The following is a 25,296-nucleotide window of genomic DNA, read 5'->3' as shown; positions in this document are numbered from 1 at the left end:
CAAAAAGACTTTTAATATACAATTCTTTTCTTTCAAATGACACATGTAAAAGCTATCATGAAAGAAACCAGAGGGCAGCATGTGATAAAAGTTCCATCAATCTGTTTTCAGAATAAAGCTGTTCTTAAAATATCACTCTCCCTCAACTAACCACTTTGTTTCTAAGAAAAAAAAATGAATGGGATGATATGATGTCATTGCCTGTAACAGTAAGGAACTGAACACAGCAACTCCAGAAGGTCTTCTCCAGAGTTAAGTTCCCCACATGCTGTAAATATGCCTGTTGTCTTTTCTCAATATTCTGTTCTAAACTTGCCCCACGAACCAACTGTCTTTCCCGATGCCTGTAGCTCTGTTACCAGGAGAAAACACCAACGTTATCACTAAGGATTTGCTACTGGATCAGTTCTGTAGGTGTTGTAAATCATCACAGCACAGCTAACGGATGATGATTTACCATGCCCTGAGGATCTGGCCCTGTGTCCTTATTACTTCATTAATCTGCATATTCTGCAATGTTCACCAATCTTTTTTTCTAAATTACTGTTACTTCTACCCACCTGTTATAAGTCTGATGTGGATTCGCACACAGTTCATACCATATTTTCTTACTTATTTTTGAAGAACATCTCCCTGACTCTCTCCATGGTCCATCAATGATCTATATGGCAGACTGAATCAAGCCTGAGCTGGTAGCTGTCAGCCCATATGAATTCAATTTTGCAAGACCAATCCATTAGTATCTAAACACTATTAATTTAGAGGAGAGGGAGAAACACATTTTTTTCTATCCCAGGGAATAAAAGGCTGGATGCTGTGGTAGGAAGGTGTTTGATCAGATCAGCTGGAGCCAGAGGACCGTGGCAAATGCCTTCTCATAATAATGAGTAGCTCATTCCCAAGAAAAGAGAAGGTCAGCGTCATGAAACATGTTTTGTTATATTCCTTCAAGATATCACCAAAGCTAAGAGCTCAGCAGAATTCAAAGGAGGCTTAGATATTTATATGACTAACAAGACTATCAGCTGCTACACTGGACAGTATACTTTTTTTTTTTTTTTTCAAGAAAATAAACTGTCATGTTTCAGTGCTTAACCCTTTCACTAGAAATGCTAGATAGAAAGAAACTCAGTGTAAATGTTGATAAGTTTCCCTTTTGGAGCTTCTGTAATTTCTTTAATTTCCTTTTTACACTGCCTACTGTTAAAAAAAGGACCCTGAGGGAATACTATTCTGATGTTCTGTGGCATGGCCTGAAAATCAAGGAACCCATTCAGTCAATGAAAAACTAACTTTACATTTTATTTGCAATTTTTATTTTTATTTTTTAAATAAAGTGTTGTGTTGATCCCACGTTTAAAGTGAGTCACCAATAACTCACGTCAAATTTATTATGTGGGCATTTAAACACCTCCAGAGTCCTCTAAGTAACATTAACATGGAAGAAATAACTTAGATAGAATTAGAAGAGGCATTTCTTCAGCCTAAAACCTGATGTTTTCCAGAAAGTAAATGTTCTCAGAGCATTCTCTGCAGAAATATGCAATGGTTATCTTTAACAAGTCAGCATTTTTCAAATGTTACAAAGCTGTAGGTCTGAAATGGTATTTTTCATAAACTTAAAATAGAATGAACTGAGACCTAAAATTCTGTACTTTATTAAAAAGCACAGGCTTTCACATAGCATGTCCAACCATAAGAGATATTTAAGGAGGGAAATAAGATTCCATACCCTAGATGAATATTAACATCAACTTGAAGGTTACAATTATGTCAGACTAAAAGCAACCAGGAAAAAAGGAAAAGTATTTTGGATAGGCTAAAGAAGGACTCTCACTCAGTAGTAGCAGAGGTTTGCTGCACAGAACTTTTATCTAAGTGTTCAGCAGAGTGACAGAAAAGGGATTTGTCACTCTCAGGTTCACTGAAATAACTACATCCAAGAGAAGGAGAGTTAAAGTTACATATCTAGGGAATGGGAATCAATTGAATGCACAATTTATATAAAATTCACACTTTACAAATTTGTTAAGAGTTATTTCATCACAGTTATAACAAGTAAGGAGACACAACTTCTTAGTCATCCCCTCTTCAAAATTTATTTTGGACAACAAAAGATTATCTTACTTATCAAGTAAAACTCTCTTCCGTAATAAGGAATCTCATAACAAATGCTTGTCTTCCTTCCCTAGGATCACGAGAAATGTTAAAAGGCCAGTATTTCATGCAAACATATGCACGTATCATTCTGCATCAATGCTGTGCTATTGCTAACCACATATATTGGATTTAAAAAAAAAAAAATCAAACATATTAATATGCTCTCCCATTTGCCTATCAGTATTTTATTATTTTTAATAAATATTCCTATTTTTATGATGAGAGAATAGTTGCTATATATTCATATTTTCAACTAAATGTCTTCAGCTTGATAGGTTTGCTGTTGCAGTTCTTTTTGTGTTTTTACTGTACATCAAGAAGTCTTGCTATCATGTCTATTCCAAATGCTTAACTTCAGACAAACCACCCACTATCTCTCCTTCAGAAAATAGCACCTCTTAGGGATTTTTTGACTGTTCTATATACACATATGTACTGAGTTTGAATCTCCCACTTTGTTTCAGGAATGACTTCATTGAAATATTATGTGGATTTCAGTTATAGGATTATAGACATTTGTTAGACTAAATGAGAGTACACAAGGCAAATGAATGGATGACCACTTAGAATTTCAGCATAATACTTCCACACTGAAATTCCTCTTACTTTATACCCTCCTCTTATTTCAAAATCTTAAGTAGCTTATTTGTTACATCCTTAGTCTTATAAATATATACATACATGTATATTTATATATGTACTGATACCTGATTCCCTTCCAGCTGCCATAGTCCCATTTTTCCACTCAGCTACCTCCTCAGACCCAGGCTTCTTACCTGAAGTCAGTACATACTCCAGTAGTAAACTATCACTGTTCATCACCTGCTGTGAATCACAAAGTCACCACAGAACCGTCTTGCCCCAAGATAAACCTACAACGAATATGGCCCTCTAGTGAGCTGCTATGCAGGAAGTGCAATTTGCATTCACTGGTCAGTGCCACTTGTTTCTCAAAGGTGACAGGCCACCACTAGGAGAAAAAGGTCACTGCCTGCCACTGAGTGGCAGCTACTATTTGTGGAAATGGATCAGCAATGATCTCTTACCACAGGATAAGTAGTCATTGCGAGTCCAAATTTGAAAATGGCAAATACAACAATCAGTTCCCCTGAGCAGGCAGCACTGATGGTTTGCAGCATGACAAATCCAGTTTGCAGCACCTGATCTGCTTATAGTAAAGAAATACAAATTTTGTCATTATAATCATCATTGTTCACAGTATTAATGAGCTACTGCCAACATCAGAAACAGGATAGTACCAGTTATTGATAAGTAGTACCTGTTCTAAATACACAGAGTCCCCATCTGCTGAGGCTACATAATTCAATCCTTCAGCAACAGGGGTTTGTGAGCCCTTCACCTCTTTTTATCATCTTATGAAACCCTGAGTTTTTTCTTACATTTTTCTACAATGTCCTCCCATCTTATTTCTACTCAGCAATGGTGCAACGTATTTTTTCATCTGCAAGTCTTTCTATCTTCTATAACCACAAGAGCTTAATTTCCCAAACCCTTAACTTCTTTTCTCCACCCACATGTGGGTACCCAGAATATAATATTTCTAGAAGTTGTTCAGCAGATAGACAGGAGCAGCAGCCACAGCTAACTGCTGCCTGGGCAATGATTACTTGCTACCACACTGTCTTTTCCTTACCTGCAAGCTTGAGAAGCAGTATCCTTGGTTTATGGCAGAAATGAGGAAGGCTAAAGAAATGCCTTGATGTGTAATGTGAAGTATAGATTGCCAGGGGCTGGTTTAGATACACAGCCTTTCCTAAGGTTGGTTTCTTTAGAATCTAGATAATAGAAGTTACATTTTTCCCCTCTGCTTTTCAGGGTATATCACAGAGGTTTTTTTGCAAGGTCCTGTATCAGCAGACTTATATTAAAAAAAGAACCAGTACAGACTCAGATGCTGAAGTTCTAGAAAAATGAATGCCCCAATTTCCAACTGTTTTGCATCTCATATAATAAACTCTTATCCAGCATTTTTAATGCAGACATCTTACTGAGGTCATTAGCTTGATTTATATTTTACAGATGTAGTAAATGGATAAATAGTGGAGTGAATGGATGCTCAGTACAATAGTTGCAGAGCCAGGAATGAATCACTGTGCTTTGAATCCCTTTCCACCGTACTGTGTGTGCAGTAATAAAGAGCTGTGGAAATGGCTATGAAACCACAAAATCACCTTGTTTGCACCAGTTTGAGTGATTATACAGAGAAGTTTGAAAAGAAGTGGAAAATGAGGCCCTGAATGAGATACTAGGCAAGAAGACAAACCAAATGTACCTTCCTCTTTTATTAACTTTCTTAATGAGGTTATCCCTGACTATCAGGAACTCTAATGAGACTACAAACACCTATTTTAAATGCCAAGCAAATTCCTGGTAAGCAACAGACTCCCTCTTCGTAGAGCTGATTCTCTTGAATCCTAATAGTAACTGACAAGACTTCCCCATCTGGACTCTATTTTTTTTTTTTTTTACTTTGCATTTTGAGTATGTGACAAAGCTCTGTACAAGGGATTGCCTTTACAAGGAGAACTGTATGTTTTTTAAAATGGGTGAGCAGCATTGTAATAACATATGTGGAAAGATCAAAATGCAATTTCTTTTTATTATTCCTATTACTGCATACCCCTACACAAATGGCAACCTCTTCAGAGACATCATCTGCAACATAATATTGATTCAATGCACAACTTTGTATGCCTGCCACGTCCTCAGATTAAAGATTTAAATTAATATGACAAGTGAAACATTAAGAAATTCAACAATTCACCAGATAGGCTTATACACACAGGGTACACTTTATAGTAAAAACAACACAAAACCAGCCACAGCTTAGGCCTAGGCCAACTTTAATTTGCTTGATTGATCTTAAGATCTTTGATCACAAATTCATTATTCTCTTATTAACTATTAGAATTATTGGCATTTATAAGGAACCTATAAACCTGTTAAACTAGTCTTAAATGTTGCAATCTATTTATTGAACATGCGAGCAATGAAAAATTAATTATTAAACAACCACCACAGGAAAACATCAGTGGCCTTGTCACCTCGGAGCTAGATTGATAGCATGTTACCTTCTGGAGTGTGCAACTCTCAAATATAAACCTTGGAACGGTAATGTTAAACATGTCACAGCATAAGTCACATTTCTAATTTAATGTTTTATTAAATGTTAGATAGAATAAATTTATCCAGGCCTCACAGACTCTGTCTTAATAAATGAATTGGCACTCTTTCAGATGTAAAAAATGGTCACAGCTTCTCAAGGGCATCAGAAACCCTGAAGCATATGACACCAGTAAATACAAAAAGCAAAGGCAGCATGGACAGTGATATATTTGCAAGCACTGCGGGTGAGCCAACACTTTCAAAGTGCTGAGGCTAACAAAACAAGGGCAGTGAACTCCCAAAATGGGAAAAGCACCTGCAGTAAGAATCTGTGCTTGAGTGCTGTTGCATGAATGTGTCCACTACTGAAAAAAAAAGGAAAGGGTGTGGGTTTATCACCCTCCTGCTACTATATTTCAGGATATGTTTGTATCTTTAAAATTTCATGAGCACTGTTAATAATTTATTTTTCTCCTGTCTTTTAATTTTTTAAGGCTAGACCTTGAAAACAAAAGGCAGGCAGGCAGACAATATATTGTCTCCTTCTACTGCAATATCTACTGCACCTTCACTTGTGTTTCCTTACAAAACTGCTGTCATTAGTAATATATAATTTCACTAGGAAAAATGGTAACAAGCCCCTTAGTCAAAACCAGTATAATCCTGCCCTGGTGCATCCCTCCAGAGACACTGTAAGGCTTCTGTAAGTAGCTCTATTTCAAAAACATTTGGCTTACATAAGGCTCAACGCTACCACTCAAGCAATGAAAGGCTTTCACAGCACAATTGAGCTCTTCTGTATATTTCCACCAACACTAAACTAAATGATTGTAAATGACAGTTAAAACTGCCAGAAAATTCCCCTTCCCCCATCAGTGATTAAAAAATTAAATACTTAGCACAATTTTGTTCCAGAACTCTAAAGTGTTCAATAGCTATTCATCTCACATTGCCACACGTTATACTGTTAGCCAGAATAAGAACAACAAGTTTCAATAAGCAATGCACAAAAACAGAGAGCAGAGAGATGCCCTAAAAACTTCTCATGCAGTCTGTGCATCTTGACTTCATGCATCTGGCATCCCACCAAATGCACAAGAATGTTTAAATGAGAAGGTAAAAGGGAAGAGGTCTCTGAAACTTCCTTTGAAACTAACATTTTTCAAGGAAATCAGGAAGCAAATTCATAGCATATAAACAATCTAAAAGAAAGTAAAAAACAAAAAAAAAAGAAAAAAAAAAAAGAAAAAAAAACACAGTTGTGCTGAGCTTCTATATACATGTATACAAAATTCGCAATCTAACTAAATGACACTTGCCACTCCACTTATTAGTCCTAAGGCAGATGTGAAAGGAAATTAGAAGGTCTTTATTAATCAAAAAAAAAAAAAAAAAAAAAAAAAAAAACAACCTTCATTTAGACATTGGTGCTGCATGAAAATATAAGCAGTGAAATGAACTTGCTACCAGTAAGAATGACAAAAAACATTGTTGACCTAAACTACATTTAATCCTGTCTTTAAATGACCTGAGGAAATATAATCTGAGATGGACAGTCACACATCATAATAGAAACTGCATATTTATATGGATTTTTTTCTGCATTCAAAAAGCAAGGAAAAGGTATAAAATACAAATATCTTTTTTTTTTTTTCTTTCTTTCTTTCTCTTTTATTCTGTATAAGTAATATATTTGATATTAATGGGCTCTCCTTAATGGTACAGCACTGTACCCCAGAACAGAAATTGGTCCAAACATTTTAAACTATTACACAGCTTTATGTGACAAATACATGAGCTTAACAAGTAAATAGGATAAATAAATAGGATTGATAGTATCTTTAGTTTAGTTTTTAATTACACTGGTAACAGAACAAGTGTTTTTTTGTTGTTGTTGTTTGTTTCTTTGCTTAACAATGACTGCTTTCAATTCATGTGTTTTTTTTTTTCTCATTTTTTTTCCTTTTTTTTTTTTTAAAGAGAAATTTTTTTAGCCCCAATTTTCTTTTAGCCCCAGTTTCAATTACAAAGAGAAACCAGCTGGTTTAGTATTTTCTAAGAAGCTACTGCAGAGTGTCTTCATTTTTGAGGTACAGTGGTTTGTTATTCAGGCATATAAAAATGCTAACACTTTTAAACTAGAGTAAGATTGTACATAGGCAAGTAAATAAACATGCTTATAATATGAGACATCAGAAAATGAAGAACAGCATAAGTAGCTCAAAATGCTCTGGCTGCATCTAAGCTTACACTTTTGGAACATGGCTGCATCTTCTGCCCAGTCTGTGTTCCCTATTTTTCTTTACAGGATTAGTAGGACACCAAGAAGAGGCTATGGCAGATGACCTCCTGTTGCCAAAATATGGAATTTGGATCCTGTTGGATCCCTGTTGTGCTCCCTGGCTCGGACATTTACAGTGCTATTATGTCCAGTAATACAGAAATATGAATAGCTCCTGTTCCAGAGCAAAGAGAAATCTAATAGTGATGAAATGAGATAAGCATAAGAATAGAGATAAGCATTTTCGCTTATCTCTACTCCAGAAGAAAGAAATAGTGACCCACTGCTGCAGTTGTTATCCAGGGATGCACTATCAATCCAATGTGCTCTATTGTACCTTAATACTCTATCCCTTAAAATGACAAAATACATACAGAAGTTAGGTCAGGGAAGACTGTAAAGTTGTTACAAAAAGTTACAATAATAAATAAATCTTTATTTTCTACTACTTAAGCATTTGCTTTTTTATTTTCCTTTATTTTAGGATAAAAATCCTAATATTTACTAGTTATCAAGTTCCAATTTGCTAAATATGTTACACTGAAACATGAGCTAGTTCACTTCCTCTCTATTAAGAGGCAACATTTATAAGTTTGTCTACAGAAAACTATAGTCATCAGATATCAAATATAACCTGTATATTTTTTTTTTTCTGCAACCAATCAAAAGATCACTTATTCTTTCTGAGCAGAACAAATATACATATAAATTTATTTCAGTATTTTCAGGCAGAAGATAGTTTGCCTTTTTTTTTTTTTCTTGCCTGTTACAAAATAAAAGAATGCGAGCTGAAATTTGCCTTTCGATGGTAACAAATGGGAATCTATCTAAAGTCTTCTGTGCAGTAAAATCAAACAGATTTATAATGTCATAGGATGACCAACTTTATCCACAATATAATATAAATAGTACCATTATGCCTACAACAGCTGGCCCAGGCCAAACCTAAAAATAAATCTAAAATACGATTCAGTTTGGGAAACCCTATCAAGAATGCATTGCTTTACTTCAATATCACAGAATCACAGAATCATCTAGGTTGGAAGAGACCTCCAAGATCATTGAGTCCAACCTCTGACCTAACACTAACAAGTCCTCCACTAAACTATATCACTAAGCTCTACATCTTTTAAACATCTTTTAAAGACCTCCAGGGATGGTGACTCAACCACTTCCCCGGGCAGCCTATTCCAATGCCTAACAACCCTTCTGGTAAAGAAGTTCTTCCTAATATCCAACCTAAAACTCCCGAGGCTCAAGTTTAGCTCATTCCCCCTCATCCTATCACTGGGCTTGTGGAAGAGTAGACCAAGCCCCACCTCACTACAGCCTCCTTTAAGGTAGTGCGATAAGGTCGCCTCTGAGCCTTGTCTTCTCCAGACTGAACAATCCAGCTCCCTCAGCCGCTCCTCGTAAGACTTGTTCTCCAGACCCCTCACCAGCTTCATCGCCCTTCCCTGGACTCGCTCAAGCACCTCGATGTCCTTCTTGTAGCAAGGGGCCCAAAACTGAACATAGTACTCAAGGTGCGGCCTCACAAGAGCCGAGTACAGGGGGACAAGCACTTCCCTAGACCTGCTGGCCACACTGCTTCTTATACAAGCCAGGATGTTGTTGGCCTTCTTGGCCACCCGAGCACACAGCTGGCTCATATTCAGCCGACTATCAACCAATACTCCCAGGTCCTTCTCTGCCAGGCAGCTTTCTAGCCACTCATCTCCCAGCCTGTAGTGCTGCTTGGGGTTGTTGCGCCCCAGGTGCAGGACCCGGCACTTGGGCTTGTTGAACTTCATACAGTTGGCCTCAGCCCATCAGTCCAGCCCATCCAGATCCTCCTGCATAGCCTTCCTACCCGTGAGCATATCGACACACACCTAACTTGGTGTCGTCTCCAAACTTACTGAGGGTGCACTCAATGTGTTCAATATGGTTTACTTCTGCAAAACTAGTCACTGGATGCAGGTTGATATCAGTCTATCCAGAAGTTGTGGCTGCCCCATCCCTAGAAGTGTTCAAGGCCAGGCTGGATAGGGCTTTGGGCAACCTTGTCTAGTGGAAGGTGTCCCTGCCCATGGCAGGGGGATTGGAACTAGATAATCTTTACGGTGCCTTCCAACCCAAACTATTCTATGATTCTATTCACAAAATGGAAATTCTGGGTTACAACCTATGACTCACAAACTAGCATTACAAAAAGCTAAAGATATTAATTTTCAAAACTTTCTCAACTGAGCTAAATTACAGTGAGTCAGCAAAGTGAAAGTCCATTAAAGAGAACTGCAAATGAAATAATGGCTCCACCAATTTTAACAGACAGATTTTCATTTGCTTCCTATTTCACTTTAGTGTTTGTTCCTCCAGACCACAATACGTTTTTTTTTTTGTTTTTTTTTTTATAAGACACAATAATGTGTCTTATAAGACACTTGTCTTATATTTATAAGGCACTATAATTACACTGTCTAATGGAAAAATTCTCAGTGATAAAGGGATCACAATAGTTGGTTACATATTAATTAATTAATTTATTTTTTTATCCTACACAGTATACAATAACAGATGGTAAGTAGGTAAATGGATGGATAAAAAGCATTACTATGTGTGTTCTACTACAAGTCCATGCATGACAAGAAAGCTCCTTGACACTCCCATTAAATGCTGGAAAGACTTCTTAACAAATATTAAATATAAATTAAAAATCAAAGTCTGTGACATGTAGGATGTTTGTCTTTAGTAATCTTTGTTTTTAAGGATTAAAAATTGAGATTTGCCAGCCACTTTTACAGTGACTAATAAGCTAATAAATTTACAGACAGGTGAATGCAGAATTCTGGAATTCTCTTTAAAAAGATGCCTACAATCTAAATAAATTATTTTAATCAAAAACAGAACAGCCATTAATACTGTAAAGGGACCACCTTTTCCAGAGCTTTATGCAATCCGTGTGAGCATAAATAACTGTTCATTGTGGTACCATTACTTGTGGGTATAAATATTTGCTCTTTTACTAAAGACAAACATTTTTTAAACAAATTAATTCCCCAAAGTTGTGTGTATTAGAAATGTTTTCATACATGCAAATCATGGGGATTAGAGATTACAGTTCCTGTTATACTACAGAAGAATTATTACCCTTGGTGCCTTTGGCCAGGACATTTCATTCTTTTTCCTGTTTGTGTTCCTACTCTTCTCTTATGAATTATGATTTGTTTGAAAGCTTTTTCAAACAGGAGTGATTTATATATGTATACCATTCTTCTAGTATTGACTGTGGACTCCAGGAACTACAGCTGTAGTTTGTGTTGTTTGTAGCTGTGTTTGTATAGATATTCATACTTGAAGGTGTCATACCTACACTATTGTTATTGTTATAAATGAACCCTCAACTCAATCTGAGTTTAGTAATATTTATAGAAGACAAGTAAACAGCGCTGGGTGCATGGGGAGTCTACGCTCCACCAACATGCACACATGAACATCAAACTTTCTAAATATACAGAACACTGCCTTTACATACTAAACCCAAGTACACCTATACATATGTACAATCAGAAAAGGTAACAAACAATCCTTTAAGTTCCATGACTTAACAGTCTCCATTTTCCGTTCCTTTTCTTGATTACAAACAACTCTCCATTTTCTGTTCCTTTTGAACAATATGTCTTGCTTTAAGTTGTCAAGCAACTCGGCCTTCGCGCCTTATGTATCCTGTTCTTCCCGGATCGAAGAAAAGCATATCCATCTCCTTTTCAAGGCCAATAGGGCCTGGGTCAAAAGGCACGTCCAGGTCACCAGGAGGCGTAACAGCAAAAGCCTTCGATGGCTGTAGCAGCAGAGGGGCTGATGGCGTAGCAGTGGCATCAGCAAAGGAGCCCGCAGTTCCCTCACTGTGTGGCAAAACCACACGTTTCTGACTCTGGTCCCACGTGGCTCTTTAAGGCCTCAGAGATTGCTCGCCACGTGCTGAGTAATCCCACTGCAACCGTGTCGTTTTTAGTTGCAGAGTCCCACGCCTTGACCTCAATTTGGTCCCGTGTTTCAGGATCATAAACCGTCTGATTGTTAAGAAGGAGAATAAGCTGTAAGGTTACCAGGACAGTCTTTGTTTCTAAGGACGTATGATTCCCCATAATGCACAACTGCTTACCAGCGAGGGGCAGTTGTGTGCGCGGGTCCGCTTCTCTCAGCTTGAGCTTCTTCCCAACTCTGGTGCGCCTGTTTCCACCGACTTTCTCTATGAGCTTCTTTGAGCAGTTTGCTGAGTTTGGCCGAACCTTTCTTCATGAGGTGATCAATGTGCCTGTTCCCGTCCTGGTTTCCATTCTGCTAGCCTGTTCCTTTTCATTCCTTCTTTCTGCTTCTTTATTGATGACATAACTTCATCGTGTTGCCCTTTTTTTTAAAATCTTGAGAACAGGCTCCCCTCTTATACCCTTCGCCCCACAGCAGTCCTTTTCAAAAACAACTTTTCATTGGTCAAACAACTTTGCATATAACAGCAACGGCAACTTATATAACACCCAGCAACTTCCATGCCTTAATGGCTGAAGAACAAGCAACCTGAGATTGCATGGAGTCTCCTGAATCACCCTTCTTTGTTCCCTTTAAACTCTTTTACATTCCTGATGACCTCATTGTTTAGAGTGTGATGTTATCATCAACCACGGGGCTTACCGACCCCCATGGCCACCCTCCCAAATCTCCCCCTTCTTTATTAACATCAACCATCTTCTCGACATGAATTACCACTCCATATATAAATTATCACAGAATCACAGAATCACAGAATTTTCTAGGTTGGAAGAGACCTCAAGGTCATCGAGTCCAACCTCCAACCTAACGCTAACAGCCCTCCACTAAACCATATCACTAAGCTCTATATCTAAACGTCTTTTGAAGACTTCCAGGGATGGTGACTCCACCACTTCCCTGGGCAGCCTGTTCCAGTGCCTCACAACCCTTTCAGTGAAGAAGTTCTTCCTAACATCTAACCTAAAACTCCCCTGGCTCAACTTAAGCGCATTCCCCCTCGTCCTGTCACCAGGCACGTGGGAGAACAGGCCAACCCCCACCTCACTACAGCCTCCCTTGAGGTACCTAAAAAGAGCGATAAGGTCACCCCTGAGCCTCCTCTTCTCCAGGCTGAACAAGCCCAGCTCCCTCAGCCGCTCCTCGTAGGACTTGTTCTCCAGGCCCCTCACCAGCTTCGTCGCCCTTCTCTGCACCCGCTCAAGCACCTCGATGTCCTTCTTGTAGCGAGGGGCCCAAAACTGAACACAGTACTCGAGGTGCGGCCTCACCAGAGCTGAGTACAGGGGGACGATCACCTCCCTAGCCCTGCTGGTCACGCTGTTCCTGATACAAGCCAGGATGCCATTGGCCTTCTTGGCCACCTGAGCACACTGCTGGCTCATATTCAGCCAACTATCCACCATCACTCCCAGGTCCTTCTCTGCCAGGCAGCTTTCCAACCATTCCTCTCCCAGCCTGTAGCTCTGCTTGGGGTTATTGCGCCCCAGGTGCAGGACCCGGCACTTGGCCTTGTTGAACTTCATGCAGTTGACCTCAGCCCATCGGTGCAGCCTATCCAGATCCTCCTGCAGAGCTTTCCTACCCTCAAGCAGATCGACACACGCACCTAACTTGGTGTCATCTGCGAACTTACTGAGGGTGCACTCGATGCCCTCGTCCAGATCATTGATGAAGATATTAAAGAGGACCGGCCCCAGCACCGAGCCCTGGGGGACGCCACTAGTGACTGGCCTCCAACTGGACTTGGCTCCATTCACCATTATGGTTATATTATATTATATTATAATATATTATAACCATATTGGTGAATGGAGCCATTCAACATTATGGTTACCTATCAAGATGCTACTTGGTTTGGAGCATGTGCTATACCAAACATACTGATCTCCCTTTTGAGAACAAATAAATAATAAATAAAAATAAAAGTAAAAGTAAAAAAGCCCTCCACCCATTTCAAGCAGATTCTAAAGTTCACTATAGCCTTACTTCATTTATAGTACTTATCACTCTGTGCTCATCTCTTTCTCCCTTCACTTGTCTCCTTTCTGTCCCTCTGCAACATATTGCTACTGTGGGAGGCATTCACACTGTCTAACTTTAGTCAACTAATTTAGGGCTCTGAATCATCCTCTAGGAGTGCCTGCCTCATAGAATTTGACTATATATGGAACAGACATTTTTTAAACTTAGGTGTTCTAATATGTACTTTCTTCAAATACCCAACGTATTTTGGCCTAGCTAGTTAATGGCCTAGCTAGCTAGCTAATGCTTCTTTGTATTCTTTCCTATACTTCTGTAAAAAAAAGTGAGCGAACTCGTGAAGTGTTTCAGATTTTTTTTCACTATTTTACCACCACTTTCACTTTCTCTCTACTATACTTAATGCAGTAAGCACACTATTTGTAGGAAAGCATAAAAAAAAAAATTACAAAAGGAAAAAAAAGATCAAATAGATATGGTATTTAGCCACTGAATTTTGCTAAAACGACAGTAGAATCTAAAAAGTACATCTGCTCAATAAATTGCAGCATTCAGCCAAGGAGGTTACAGATGTAAGCAAGACAGTCCATCAGTACATTGCCTAGCCATGCCTTGACCTTTCTTCTGAGACTGTCAACAAAGGTGCCAATTAGAGCCATGATTAAAGCAACACATTTTGTGTTGTGCTAAACACAACTGTTACAAAGATCATCCATTTTGCTTAACACTGGATTCCTGATTGGTTCAACATAGATTTTCCACTGATGACTACTTTGGTATGTCTCCAGACAAAGAAAAATTAAGTGTACCATTCACATACTTTCCTTTTGATCTCTTGGGCCACAGAGAAGCTTAGGCTTATGCTGTTAACGTCTGAATGATTTTCTGGTACATCTTTGACTTTATTTAGTTTGTAATCTCTCTCAGAAATTAAGTGATCCAAGACTTTATTAAGTTCCTTTTATATCAGGATTTAATGTTAAATCTACCTGTTTCCACATACCACAACTAATTCTGTCAGCCATAAATTATGCATCCTAATTCAACATATTGAGATCTGCAACCCAGATATTCAAGAGCCGCTTCTGAAAGCCTTCCCTTCAACAAAGCCATAAGAAAAGACTTGATCAATATATGTATCAAATATCAATTTATTTAAAGAATGTGATAAGGTGATGAGAGGTGGGTAAGGAAGGCAATGATTTTTTTTCTATCTCAGTTACACAATACACACATGTAATTTATAGAAAATTTATGCAGACAAGATGAAAAGAATATATAGTTGAATATGGACTGTATGCTGCATGAAAAAAAGACATGTTGTGTATTAATGGTAGGGAAAATATTATGGGATTATATTATAACATTAAGCATTATCTTGGAGTTTGATTAATAGGGCCTGTGTTGGTTATCTCACAAGCAATATAACATGTTATAAAGATTTTAAACAGAATAAGGCATTTCTCTCCAGGGTTATTTAAAGTTACAGAAATGTACATCTAGCAGTTACTATTAATTACTATTTATTTCATCAAAAGTTTATTTAAAATGACTGTTTCTATAATAGTAAAAAATAAAGAAATCATCAGTAAGAGCAGCAACAATACATTGCCCCAGTTCCTGATTAAATGTAGTGTAGCTGAGTGGGAAACTTGGAAACTTTTTTATACCTGTGAATTTCAGAAGAAAAAATATATCTAAAATTCAGAAGAGTTATCTTCTGTATCTCATAATTCTATTAGTTTGCTAAGACTAAATTAAAAAATAATCACTTTATTTGTTTTTATTTTTATTTTTTGAAATGAAGAGGTACTAAAAAACACCAGTGAAGCCTACTCCAAATTGTCATAAAAACTCCAATGAGATGACAGGTTTCTTCTCACAAATTTAAGGATATGAAACAGGATCTTCCAAACAAAGAGTTGTATTAGCAATATAATCCATCACAGTTTACTCCCACTGTATTCTTTCACTTACTATTTTGTACATTGAAATTATAAACATTGATACCACTCTCCAGGAAGAAGTTATTACTAGAGACTAACAGGATGGAGGGATGGAAGGTATTAAAACACTTCATTTGAAAACTGCAGCATCTCTCATGGGTTTCAATATCTTACAAAGATCTGGGGATCAAAGAGGAATATGCAACCTTCTCAGGAAAGGAGACAACAATGAAATGTGCCTGACAAGTACTGTTAAATCTTTTCTATGTTCACGTTAATTTTTACACAAGTTCTGGAGGAAAAGAAAAAAAAAAAAAAAAGTGAAAAACGTGTAGATTCTGCAATGGAATATTCTCAGGATATGGATTTATTTCAGACACTTTAATGTTTATTTATTGATGCATTTTATCCGTGTTTACATAAAAAATAGTGGAATAGGGGTTCCATTTAATAAGTGACAGCCTTCTAGAGATGTTGAAAAATATTTAGTGATATTGTCCCAAATGGCAGTGTACCATTAGAAAGGCATATATTAATCTCTTATACTACCTGAATACACATACATTTCAAGAGATACATTAATCCATAGCAAATGCAAAGTATGGATATTCTCAGTACAAAGCCAGCAGCAGTTACAATATTCACACTGTTTTCATATGCATTGTTTCTGCAAAACTCAGCCTTCAATCACTTAATGTTAAGTCATTTTCTTAGGTTTGGATGGAAAACTGTAAACACTTATATAACTTTTTCTTAGGTTAGCTTTGCAAATATATTGTGAAAAGCATTTAGTTTTTATTTATTCACTGAAGTGAGCTCATGTGTTTGGTACACATTTTTTTTTTCCCTATATTAACTAAATGGCACATAGTACAGCTTCTTTTCTTATATTTGATGCAAAGGCATCATTAATGTTATATTATGTTCATTAATAGATATGACTGTACAATGTATGTTCTATGTCTGTCAGTTTCTTATGCTGCACAAACACTGTGGTATTTCAAAAAAAAAAGTGAAGAGCACCAAATCTTCTTTCTCTTCCTCCTTCAAACAAGAAACTCTACTTATATTTTTGATTGTGCTATATTATACTGATTTGTTTGTGTATTGCTATGCAGAAAAATAAAGGTCAAAGTGGTTTTACTGTTATACTCTTTTAAGTCAGCATCCTGTATTTGACTATATCAAAATAACTTCCTCAGCAAAAATGAATATACACATACCTGCGCACACGTGTGCATGCATATATATATATGTATGCATAATTGGTCCCTAGATAGCCAAGACTGCATTCCATATTCAACCTTAAAATCTTATTAGACTCCAGTTCTAACTATAGAGATGTTGCTACCATTTTAATAAGCTTGTTCAGAAAAAAAAAGAAATTTGATACCTGTTGTCAACCTCCATTCCACCCAAAATTGTTTTAGGGTTGGATGGATTATTGTATGGAAAATACTGCATTTCCTTCAGACAAATCTTTGGAAATATCAGAAATTCTAGTTGTCCTTATTCCCTTTACCAAACAGGTAGGGTCTAAGTTGCAGGTGACTGATCACATTTCCAACAAAATGTTCAGGATTTCGTTAAGTGTCCCTTCTGAATTCAAGGCAGAAGCATGATTCTGTGCAAGGTGTCCCAAGCAGTTTGAGAAGCCTTCTGTGCAAGCAATATTCTTCGTGAAGAAAGGTGGTGGAGCTTGTTGCACACTGTAGGCAGTCAGGGTTGATGAAGCAGATATTGACTCTCTCAGGGAGAGGATGGGGAGCACTTGAGAGAAAGAGAAAGAGATACCAGGAAATAAGCAGGCCTACGGGATGATATGACATATAAAGCATCAAAATAGCTTTGCCTTTCCCTTTTTCCAGGACAATTTGGAGGATTAGAAATCTTAAGATATCTAGGTTCATATCAGATTCTGGAAGAAAGTCTGGAAAAATAACAGTTGCCTAAAACTTTACCACTAGATTTCTATTTATTTATTTATTTGTTTTATTTTCACATGAGGTTTTCTTCACACAAAGGCATAAGAAATAGGCTCTATACTCTACAGGCTCCCTGCCTATTCAGACTGATAATATTTCTGCTAGCTAGGATTATCACCAAGACAGGGTTAAGAACTATTACTTGCAGCTTGTTCCGATCTTAATTTTGCATGCGTCTGCCTAACATACTGAACGAATTAACTACTTTTCCATCCTCTGTCTTTAATTTCCGTACTTGTGGTCACAAAGAGCATAGCTATCTCATGAACATTTAGATTTAATTGTGAAGGTAACCGGTCCTTAACCTTGTTAGATTCACTACATAAATGTGGCAAGAAAAGGTTCCTCTCAAGAGACTAACTCCCTCACCATCTCAGTCAGAGATTAAGTCATTCTGGGATAGGATGCAAAATGAAGCAAAACCTCTCTAAAAGATTTTTTGGGAAAAAAAAAAAAAAAAAAAAAAAAAAAAAAAAAAAACATATATTGACATTTTACATTATAGCAAAAAGTTAACAGCAGGGTGCTTCAAGGTGCCATAAAAGAACCAGGTGCTCAAAATATATTAATTAACATGAAAAAAATGAATGAGCAGCAATGTAGCAAAACTTGCAGATTGCACAAAAAAAGACTGTTAACCAAGTATAAAGAAGACAGGAAACTTCAGAGGTAACTGACCAAGCTAGATGGATGGGCAGTCATAAAAGAGGTGAAAATCATTTATTTAAATGCAAAGTAAAGCATATTGGTGAGAAAAACTGTAAGGAATCATTCACTTTACCAGACATCTCAATTAATAGCACCAACTTAGGAAAAACACCTGTGCCCCACTACAGACAGCTCAATGAAAAGCCCTGTTCAATGTGCAGCTGCAGTCAAAAAAGCAAGTAAAATGTTAAGATGCATAAGAAATGAGCTGGGGAATAAGAAAGAAAATATAATGTCATTATATGAATCAATAATTTTCCCTCCTCTGGAATAGTGTAATGTACTGGTCACCCCATCACAAAAAGGATATTACTGAATTAGAAGGTATTCAGAGAAGAGTGATTGTGATAATTAGGCATATAGAGAAGCCTTCATATGAAAAGACTGGAAAAAAATGGAATTGTTAACCTTAGGAAAAAAAAAAAAAAAGATGAATAAGAAGGGATACGATGAAAGTATAAAAATGGTAAGTGGCAAAGAGAAAATAGATCAGGAGCTTCTGCAGTCCTGCATCTCATAATTCAAGAACAAAAGGACACTAAGTGAAAGTGAAAAGCAGCAGCTTCAAATCTGATAAAAGGACATACTTTTTAATGCAGCACATAATTAGATTATGGAACTCAATGCCACAGGATGTCACTGATGTCAAGACCTTACCAAGATTCAAAGAAGGACTCGTCACTTACAACTCTTGATGTTATTGGGAATCTTACACAGACTAACCATTAAAAAGTTTTGAAAAAGAGGTTATGTGCCATGTTTCATGATTTAAAAAATACTTCTAAAAAGAATTTGGAGAAAGGATCCCTAGAAATGGATTTTTCCGTCTCCAGCTATTTGATTATTTTGTTCTTTGCTTTGTTTTGTTTGCATTTTGTCTTGAGACATATATTGAAGAGAGGCTGTAACAATGAATCACTACTCTGATCCACTTACTGAAATCCTACTAGTAGAACTTTGGTCCTCCCTTTCACAGAATATTTATCCTATTCTTTATTGTAATTCACTCTACGCCATTCCAGTTAGCTGACTGGATTAGTGCCTCATCTATTGTCAATTAGCATAATCGTTGCCATAAGCAATATACCACTGCACATGTATTTGGAGCAACTGTGAAATTTCTAGATGCAGAAACACATAAATTTTCACTGTGGCAGCTATGCAATTCATTCCATGTGTCCCAATTGTCTTAAAGCCCTACCTTAACCTCCAGCTATGCTATTGACATCTTGTTTCACATCCTGCAGCTGGAAGACATATGCAATATCTCCAAACAAGAGACACTTTTCTTCATAAGCCTCCAATTCTCCACAGTTTCTTTACCACATTTTTTTCTCCTTTCTAACTCTCTCGGAGAGATTAAGGTATTATTCTCCCACCTTTTGTTCTTAAACCATTTATTTTCTCATTCATTGGCTTTCCTTTCCCTAGTTCTTTCCTATATGAAGATTTTCCGTGCAAGTAAATAATGGCAGACACAAGCATAATAGAGCTTTTCCCCAAATTAGATATGTTAACCGAAAAAGTGAATCAAAAAGAGAGTGTGAAATATACTTGGTGGAATCAAGATTGTTAATTTTGACCAGTATTCCCAAATAATTCTTCCTTCCACTGTTATTAATTTCATTACATTCTCAGAGGGAAAGGGAAGAAAAAGTCTTTAAGTATTATAAGTATAAAGATTTTGGAGGGAAATGGTAGTAGTCTATTTATTATTAGTAGTAGTATACTAAAAGCCAATTTAATTATATAGCATTAAAACCACCTACAATTTTCTAAGATTCAGATTCAACTGAATCTTGTCACAAGCCTCATTCAACAGAAGCTATTAACTAGATAGCAGGGAGATAAACCATACAGGTACCTTTATACGGGTTCTATTTACTGGTCCTATTGCTTTCATTTGACACCTACCCAGCACAAAACCTGCTAAATTCTCGGGGGTGGGGTAGCTATAAAGTAAGTGAAAATATTGGGAGCAGGCGAATGTTAAGCAGCTGAGTTTGTAGGGCTAGCTGGGTAAAGAAAATGCTGTAACTGCCCTGGAGAAAATTTGGTTTTGGACAGTGCTCAGGAGATGACCACTGCACAGAAACCCTGAGATAGCTGACCTTGGGATTATGTTTGAGAGAAGATGGCAGACACAAATAAACTACGGTGTAACTAGAAAGGAAAGATGTTGTGTACTTTGTCTCCTCTCCTGCCCCGGTGATTGTTTTTGCTTTTGTGCTATTTACTTTTCTGTGCTTCCAGGTGCATGTGTCACACATGTCAATCAGGCATGGTCCTAATTTTATTCTTCTTTAGGCTCTTCTTCTTTAGGAAAAATATTACAGTAGCATAAAGAGTTTATGTTCTACCCTTCCTGGCTTGAGCTGGTACATCCTACGAAATGCTGTAAAAAACAGGTGGATTAATGACTTGTGTCAGTGCTGTTTTCTGAAATATCCATGCTGCACTCATCATGTGGTTTAGATATGCCTGTAGATTTACAGGTAGTCTGCAAGACTGTTTTTAGGCTGAATTTAGTACATAGGACATGCATTTAAAACACTCTGGTGTAACTATGCTACTGTTGTGCAACAGTCAATTGCAGAAGAGAAAGACCTAATTAGCAACAACAAGGAATTTAATGTTAAAAAGCTAGAAAAAATGGATCCTATATTATGTGGGATAATAAAAAGTATGAATACTGCTGGTATTCTAAGAATACAAGCCTTTGAATTCCAGCCTATGACTATTTACAAATATGAGCTCAAATAACAATTCCACAATCATGAAACAAACAAACAAACAAACAAACAAAAACCTTTCATTTGAAAGCCACCTACTGGGAAAAGAGTAAATTGCATTTTTACCTCATTAAATGCTGCACAAATGGAAACAATGGATTCTAATGCTGACTAAATACAGTATTAACAGCTGTAATTTTTAAGTTAGCTTCTATATCTTTGTATTTCATATAGTGAAAAGGTAGCAAGATATCAGGAGAGCAGATTTAGCTCATGAAAAAAAATGTTGCGAAATAGTGATCAACTATGTAAATACACCATCCTACCTCTTCAGGTTCTTCAGCCTATATTTCAAGTCAAGTCCTGTGTTGTAAATGTTGTCATCAGTTAAAAAGTATGGTATAAAGTCAAATATTATTTTCATATGAAAAATCTATACAATTAATAAAAACTATTTCAACTAATTTACTTTCCCTTTCTTAGCAAAGAAGCATAAATGTCAGCTAACTATTAAAATAAATGATAAAATATTTATGGTTGTGCAAAACTAGGTTTCCCAGAGTAATATTACCTCATCCATGTTACACATGTATGCTCTCATCTTGTTTTGCATATTAAATCTAAATAACATAGTATGGTGTTGTTTTTTTTGTTTTGTTTTGTTTTTTCCTATACTTTGTATTGGATAAGTATGTTCCCTTACCATGAAAATAATCTTTTCATGTTAGAAGTTTAGATCCAATTAGATTAAGTAAAAGTGTGCATGAAAAGATCTATGGATGGATAGACTTCAGCATAAGAAAAGGCATGCTTTTGTATGGTGTCACTGTATACTGAAAACTAGTTTTTGGAAGAAGTAACAATGAGAAGACATTTGTTCCCATTATGGAAAAATGTCTTCTGAAAACAGAAAAGTGAATTAATGTATATTTTAAATGATAAAAGAGTGAATGTGCAGGTAAGATAGCACCCAGCACTTCTTCAAAGTGAACCTTCCAAATCTAAAAACATTATTTACCCAATTACAAGTTGGGCTTTAGTGGCAAGGGTGAAACTGCGATGATCTTGAGTGTATTGAAACAAAGGCCTACTAAATTTTATGCTCTATTAGAACTTTATATAATATACAGAATCATATTAAATTCCATGCAGAACTTTTTCATTTGCTCATAGCTTTCCCTATACATTATTTGGGATTTGGTATATACTATGTTTTATCCTCAATCCAAAAACAATTATTTTTTTTTTTCCCATCAGTACAAGAAATTGAGCTATACTTAATGGTTCTGAATTGGTTTTCCTAAAGATGAAAAGCTCCTTTTTCTTTGGCATTTCATCAGGAATAGTGTGATTGGAAGACAAAAATGGTAAAGGAAAGCTTTTTTTGTTTTGCAGATCTCATCAAGACATAAGCCACATTTCCATGAAATTGGTTAAGCAATTGAAAAAGCTTGACCACATTTAATACAAGTATAAGCATAACTAACACTTAAATATAAATATAACATATTTAACAAAAAAATATATGCTTTATGCATATCAGCTTTTTTCTTTGCCTTTTTTTTTAAACACTAAAATAAACCATGACATTCTAGCAATAACAAAGATAATTTTTCTGCTTCTACTGCTGTCTCAGCATAAGCCTAATTCTGAATATTACTTCCTAAAATATATCTTTGTTCAGATATGCTGTCTGATATGGAATGAACTTTAAAATTGTCCAATACTAAAACACAGGTAATATCGGACAAGATTTGCAATGGCTTTAACAAAGCTACTCACATCTTAGAATCAGCCTCAGCCTCTACTCAAGACTCTGAATTGTCCAAGGGCCAAGATGTGCAGCTACTATAATTAATCCCATGATATTCACTACCTACATGTGTAAGGTATCTGTAGGATAAGACCTGAAATCATGATTTTGCTCTTAGCCAGTAGTTATTTCAACCAGGAAGGTCAATTTTCTAAGCCCTAAATTTATAAAGGGCATTAAAGAGATATTCAGCAAACAGTTAGCACATACAGTTCATTTTGTTTGTTTGATTTTGCTTTTAATTATCATTGATAGTAAGATAGATGATGAAAAAGCAAAGCAATCTGTGGAGTAATATGACTTTTTCTGTTGAACCACTGCTAAGATAGACATTTGAGATCAATCTTTCACTTAGTTTATGATACTGAGTTTTCAGTTCATGGTAAACAGCTCTCTCTTGAACTGTTCTTCATTTCCGTTCCCCTAATCTCCAAAACAGTCCGCATTCAAACATAAGAACAGTATTTTTAGCTTACTCATTTCTTCCAAAAGGTCTTTAAGTAGAAAGCAGACAGTTATCTCACAAGATGAGGGTGCTAGTGGACAACATTATCACAAGGACTTTCTGCCACTTTCCACTGCAATTCCTGAAACATGATAAAGGAGAATAGATGGGGAAAGTCCTAAGCACATTACAGTCTGAGTTTTTCAACATCTAGATGATGATGCCAGGCACCTAGGGGTTATGGACATTCTGTCCTATACCCAAGCTCATAAAGGACTGGGACTAACTTTCTAATAGCCATAAACTCTTCAAGGGAATTAGACTGGTACATTAATAGTTATTTGTATGAAATTCTAACTAGTTATTTAATTCTGCAATGCCCAAGTGACAAGATTTGGGGCTAACACAGGCTACAGTTGCAATGTAGCATGTCAAAATCCAAAGGATAAACTAAACTGTAAAGGAGAGGATGATGCTGAAGAACTGAAAGTAGGCACTTGACCAAATCAAAAGATTTGTATAGAACAAATGGGATGAAGAAATAATGTTAATCAGCACTGGATAGATTTTGAAAAAGATAAAGATGTTGCTCTTTTCAACTTTAATATTATCTTTCATTTTTCTTAGTTTCTCTGGCCAAATTAGAAGCAATGTCTATTCCTGAACTGTCTATGCCAAGCATAATCCAACAAAGTTAACTCTGAATAATGAACCACTTACAAAGCAATGATTATGTCATGGCTTTGAATGTTTTAGTACATTTTTTTTCTACAAGAATAGTTACAACTATGATTCTTTGTGATTGTATAGATTGAAGTGAATTTGACTCCAATCAAGGAGTCAGGAAGTAAGATCCAGGGAATTACAGACCTGGCAGCCTGACATTGGTCCCAGAGGAGATTATGGAGCAGATCATCTTGAGTGCCATCACACAGCACATATGGGACAATTGAGTGACCAGAAGCAGCCAGCATGGGTTTATGAAGGACAGGTTCTGCCTGACTAACCTGATTTCCTTTTATGACAAGATGACCCACTTAGTAGATGTTATCTTCAAGAAACTAAGGTATCTGAAATAGTAGTTTGGTTTCAATATTCACAAAGAATTGCATGTTAGCATCCTCTCATAGCTCGTCCAAGCTACTTCTCACATGTCCTAATACGTAGTACTTTAGACTTTCCAACAGTGACTGTCCTGTTTAGACTATAATTAGTAATCATCTGAAAAAGGTAAGACTTTCCTAAGAACCATGTTCGTTCCCTGTGAAGCACCTATGTCCACTCTTAGTTCAGGAGGACTAAATAAAACACTATAGCAGTTTTCCTTTAAGAAAACTTTGTAGTTGAGAATGTTTTTGTTTGTTTTGTGGGTGTTGTTTGTTTTTGTTTTTGTTTTTTTTTCCATTTGTTCTTTGTTCTTTGTTTTTCATGTTTTCACTAACACTTAATTTGGATGATTCTGTCATATTTTTATATTTGGAATTATAGCCTATTGGTAAGGAGAAATTAACCAGTACAATTTCTCAAGGATCTGAAGTAGACAGAACAAGTCTCTTAGTGAAAACACAGAAAGGTTAATGAAATACATACATCATAAAAGGCAGAGTGCAAGAAGGGAAACCTATTAGAAATTCATTCTGTTGTTTGAAAAAATATATTTTTTCTCTATTAACCTATAAACAAGGTATTACTGATACATAAAACCTCTGATACAACAAATTTTAAATACCAGAATATTTAACTATGAGGAGGGATTTATTACACATCAGAAGTACAATTTGAAGATTGTTTGGGAAGGTCATTATTTGCCATTTTTAAGAACAGTTTTATTATATCCAAATATCTATGACATTATATTAAACATTCCCCAAGTGACATTGTATGCACTCAATCTGTCATTCTCAAGGTACTCTGCTGCCCTCAAAGGAAGTGTAATAGATAGCATTTTAATAAATGAGTGAGCTACAAAATCACATTTCACTTTGAGGAGACTTTTCTACTCAAAACATTTTCACTCTCAACATAGAAGTGGCAGATACCTTCACCTTAGGGCCATTTTCTATGTGCTTATAGACCAAAGGGTAGTAT

At 36.4% G+C, this 25,296-nt stretch overlaps 1 protein-coding gene across 5 annotated transcripts in view; it reads right to left on the bottom strand.

Moving 5' to 3' along the window:
* Positions 1 to 25,296, bottom strand: part of PCDH9 (protocadherin 9) — a 739,691-nt gene that overhangs the window by 517,587 nt on the left and 196,808 nt on the right. Inside the window, exon 3 of one of the 5 annotated variants that reach the window (XM_032201976.1) lies at positions 15,896 to 17,295. The exons of the other annotated variants lie outside the window; for them this stretch is intronic. Within the exon in view, the coding sequence (XP_032057867.1) occupies positions 17,275 to 17,295 (21 nt within the window). The 3' untranslated portion in view covers positions 15,896 to 17,274. Of the gene's footprint in view, positions 1 to 15,895; positions 17,296 to 25,296 lie in introns of those variants that run through there. 5 annotated transcript variants of the gene reach the window in all.

Source organism: Aythya fuligula, chromosome 1 (assembly GCF_009819795.1).
Source record: "Aythya fuligula isolate bAytFul2 chromosome 1, bAytFul2.pri, whole genome shotgun sequence".
Taxonomy (NCBI): domain Eukaryota; kingdom Metazoa; phylum Chordata; class Aves; order Anseriformes; family Anatidae; genus Aythya; species Aythya fuligula.
The sequence above is the reverse complement of the archived record's forward strand: the minus strand, read 5'-3'. Positions and strand labels throughout refer to the sequence as shown.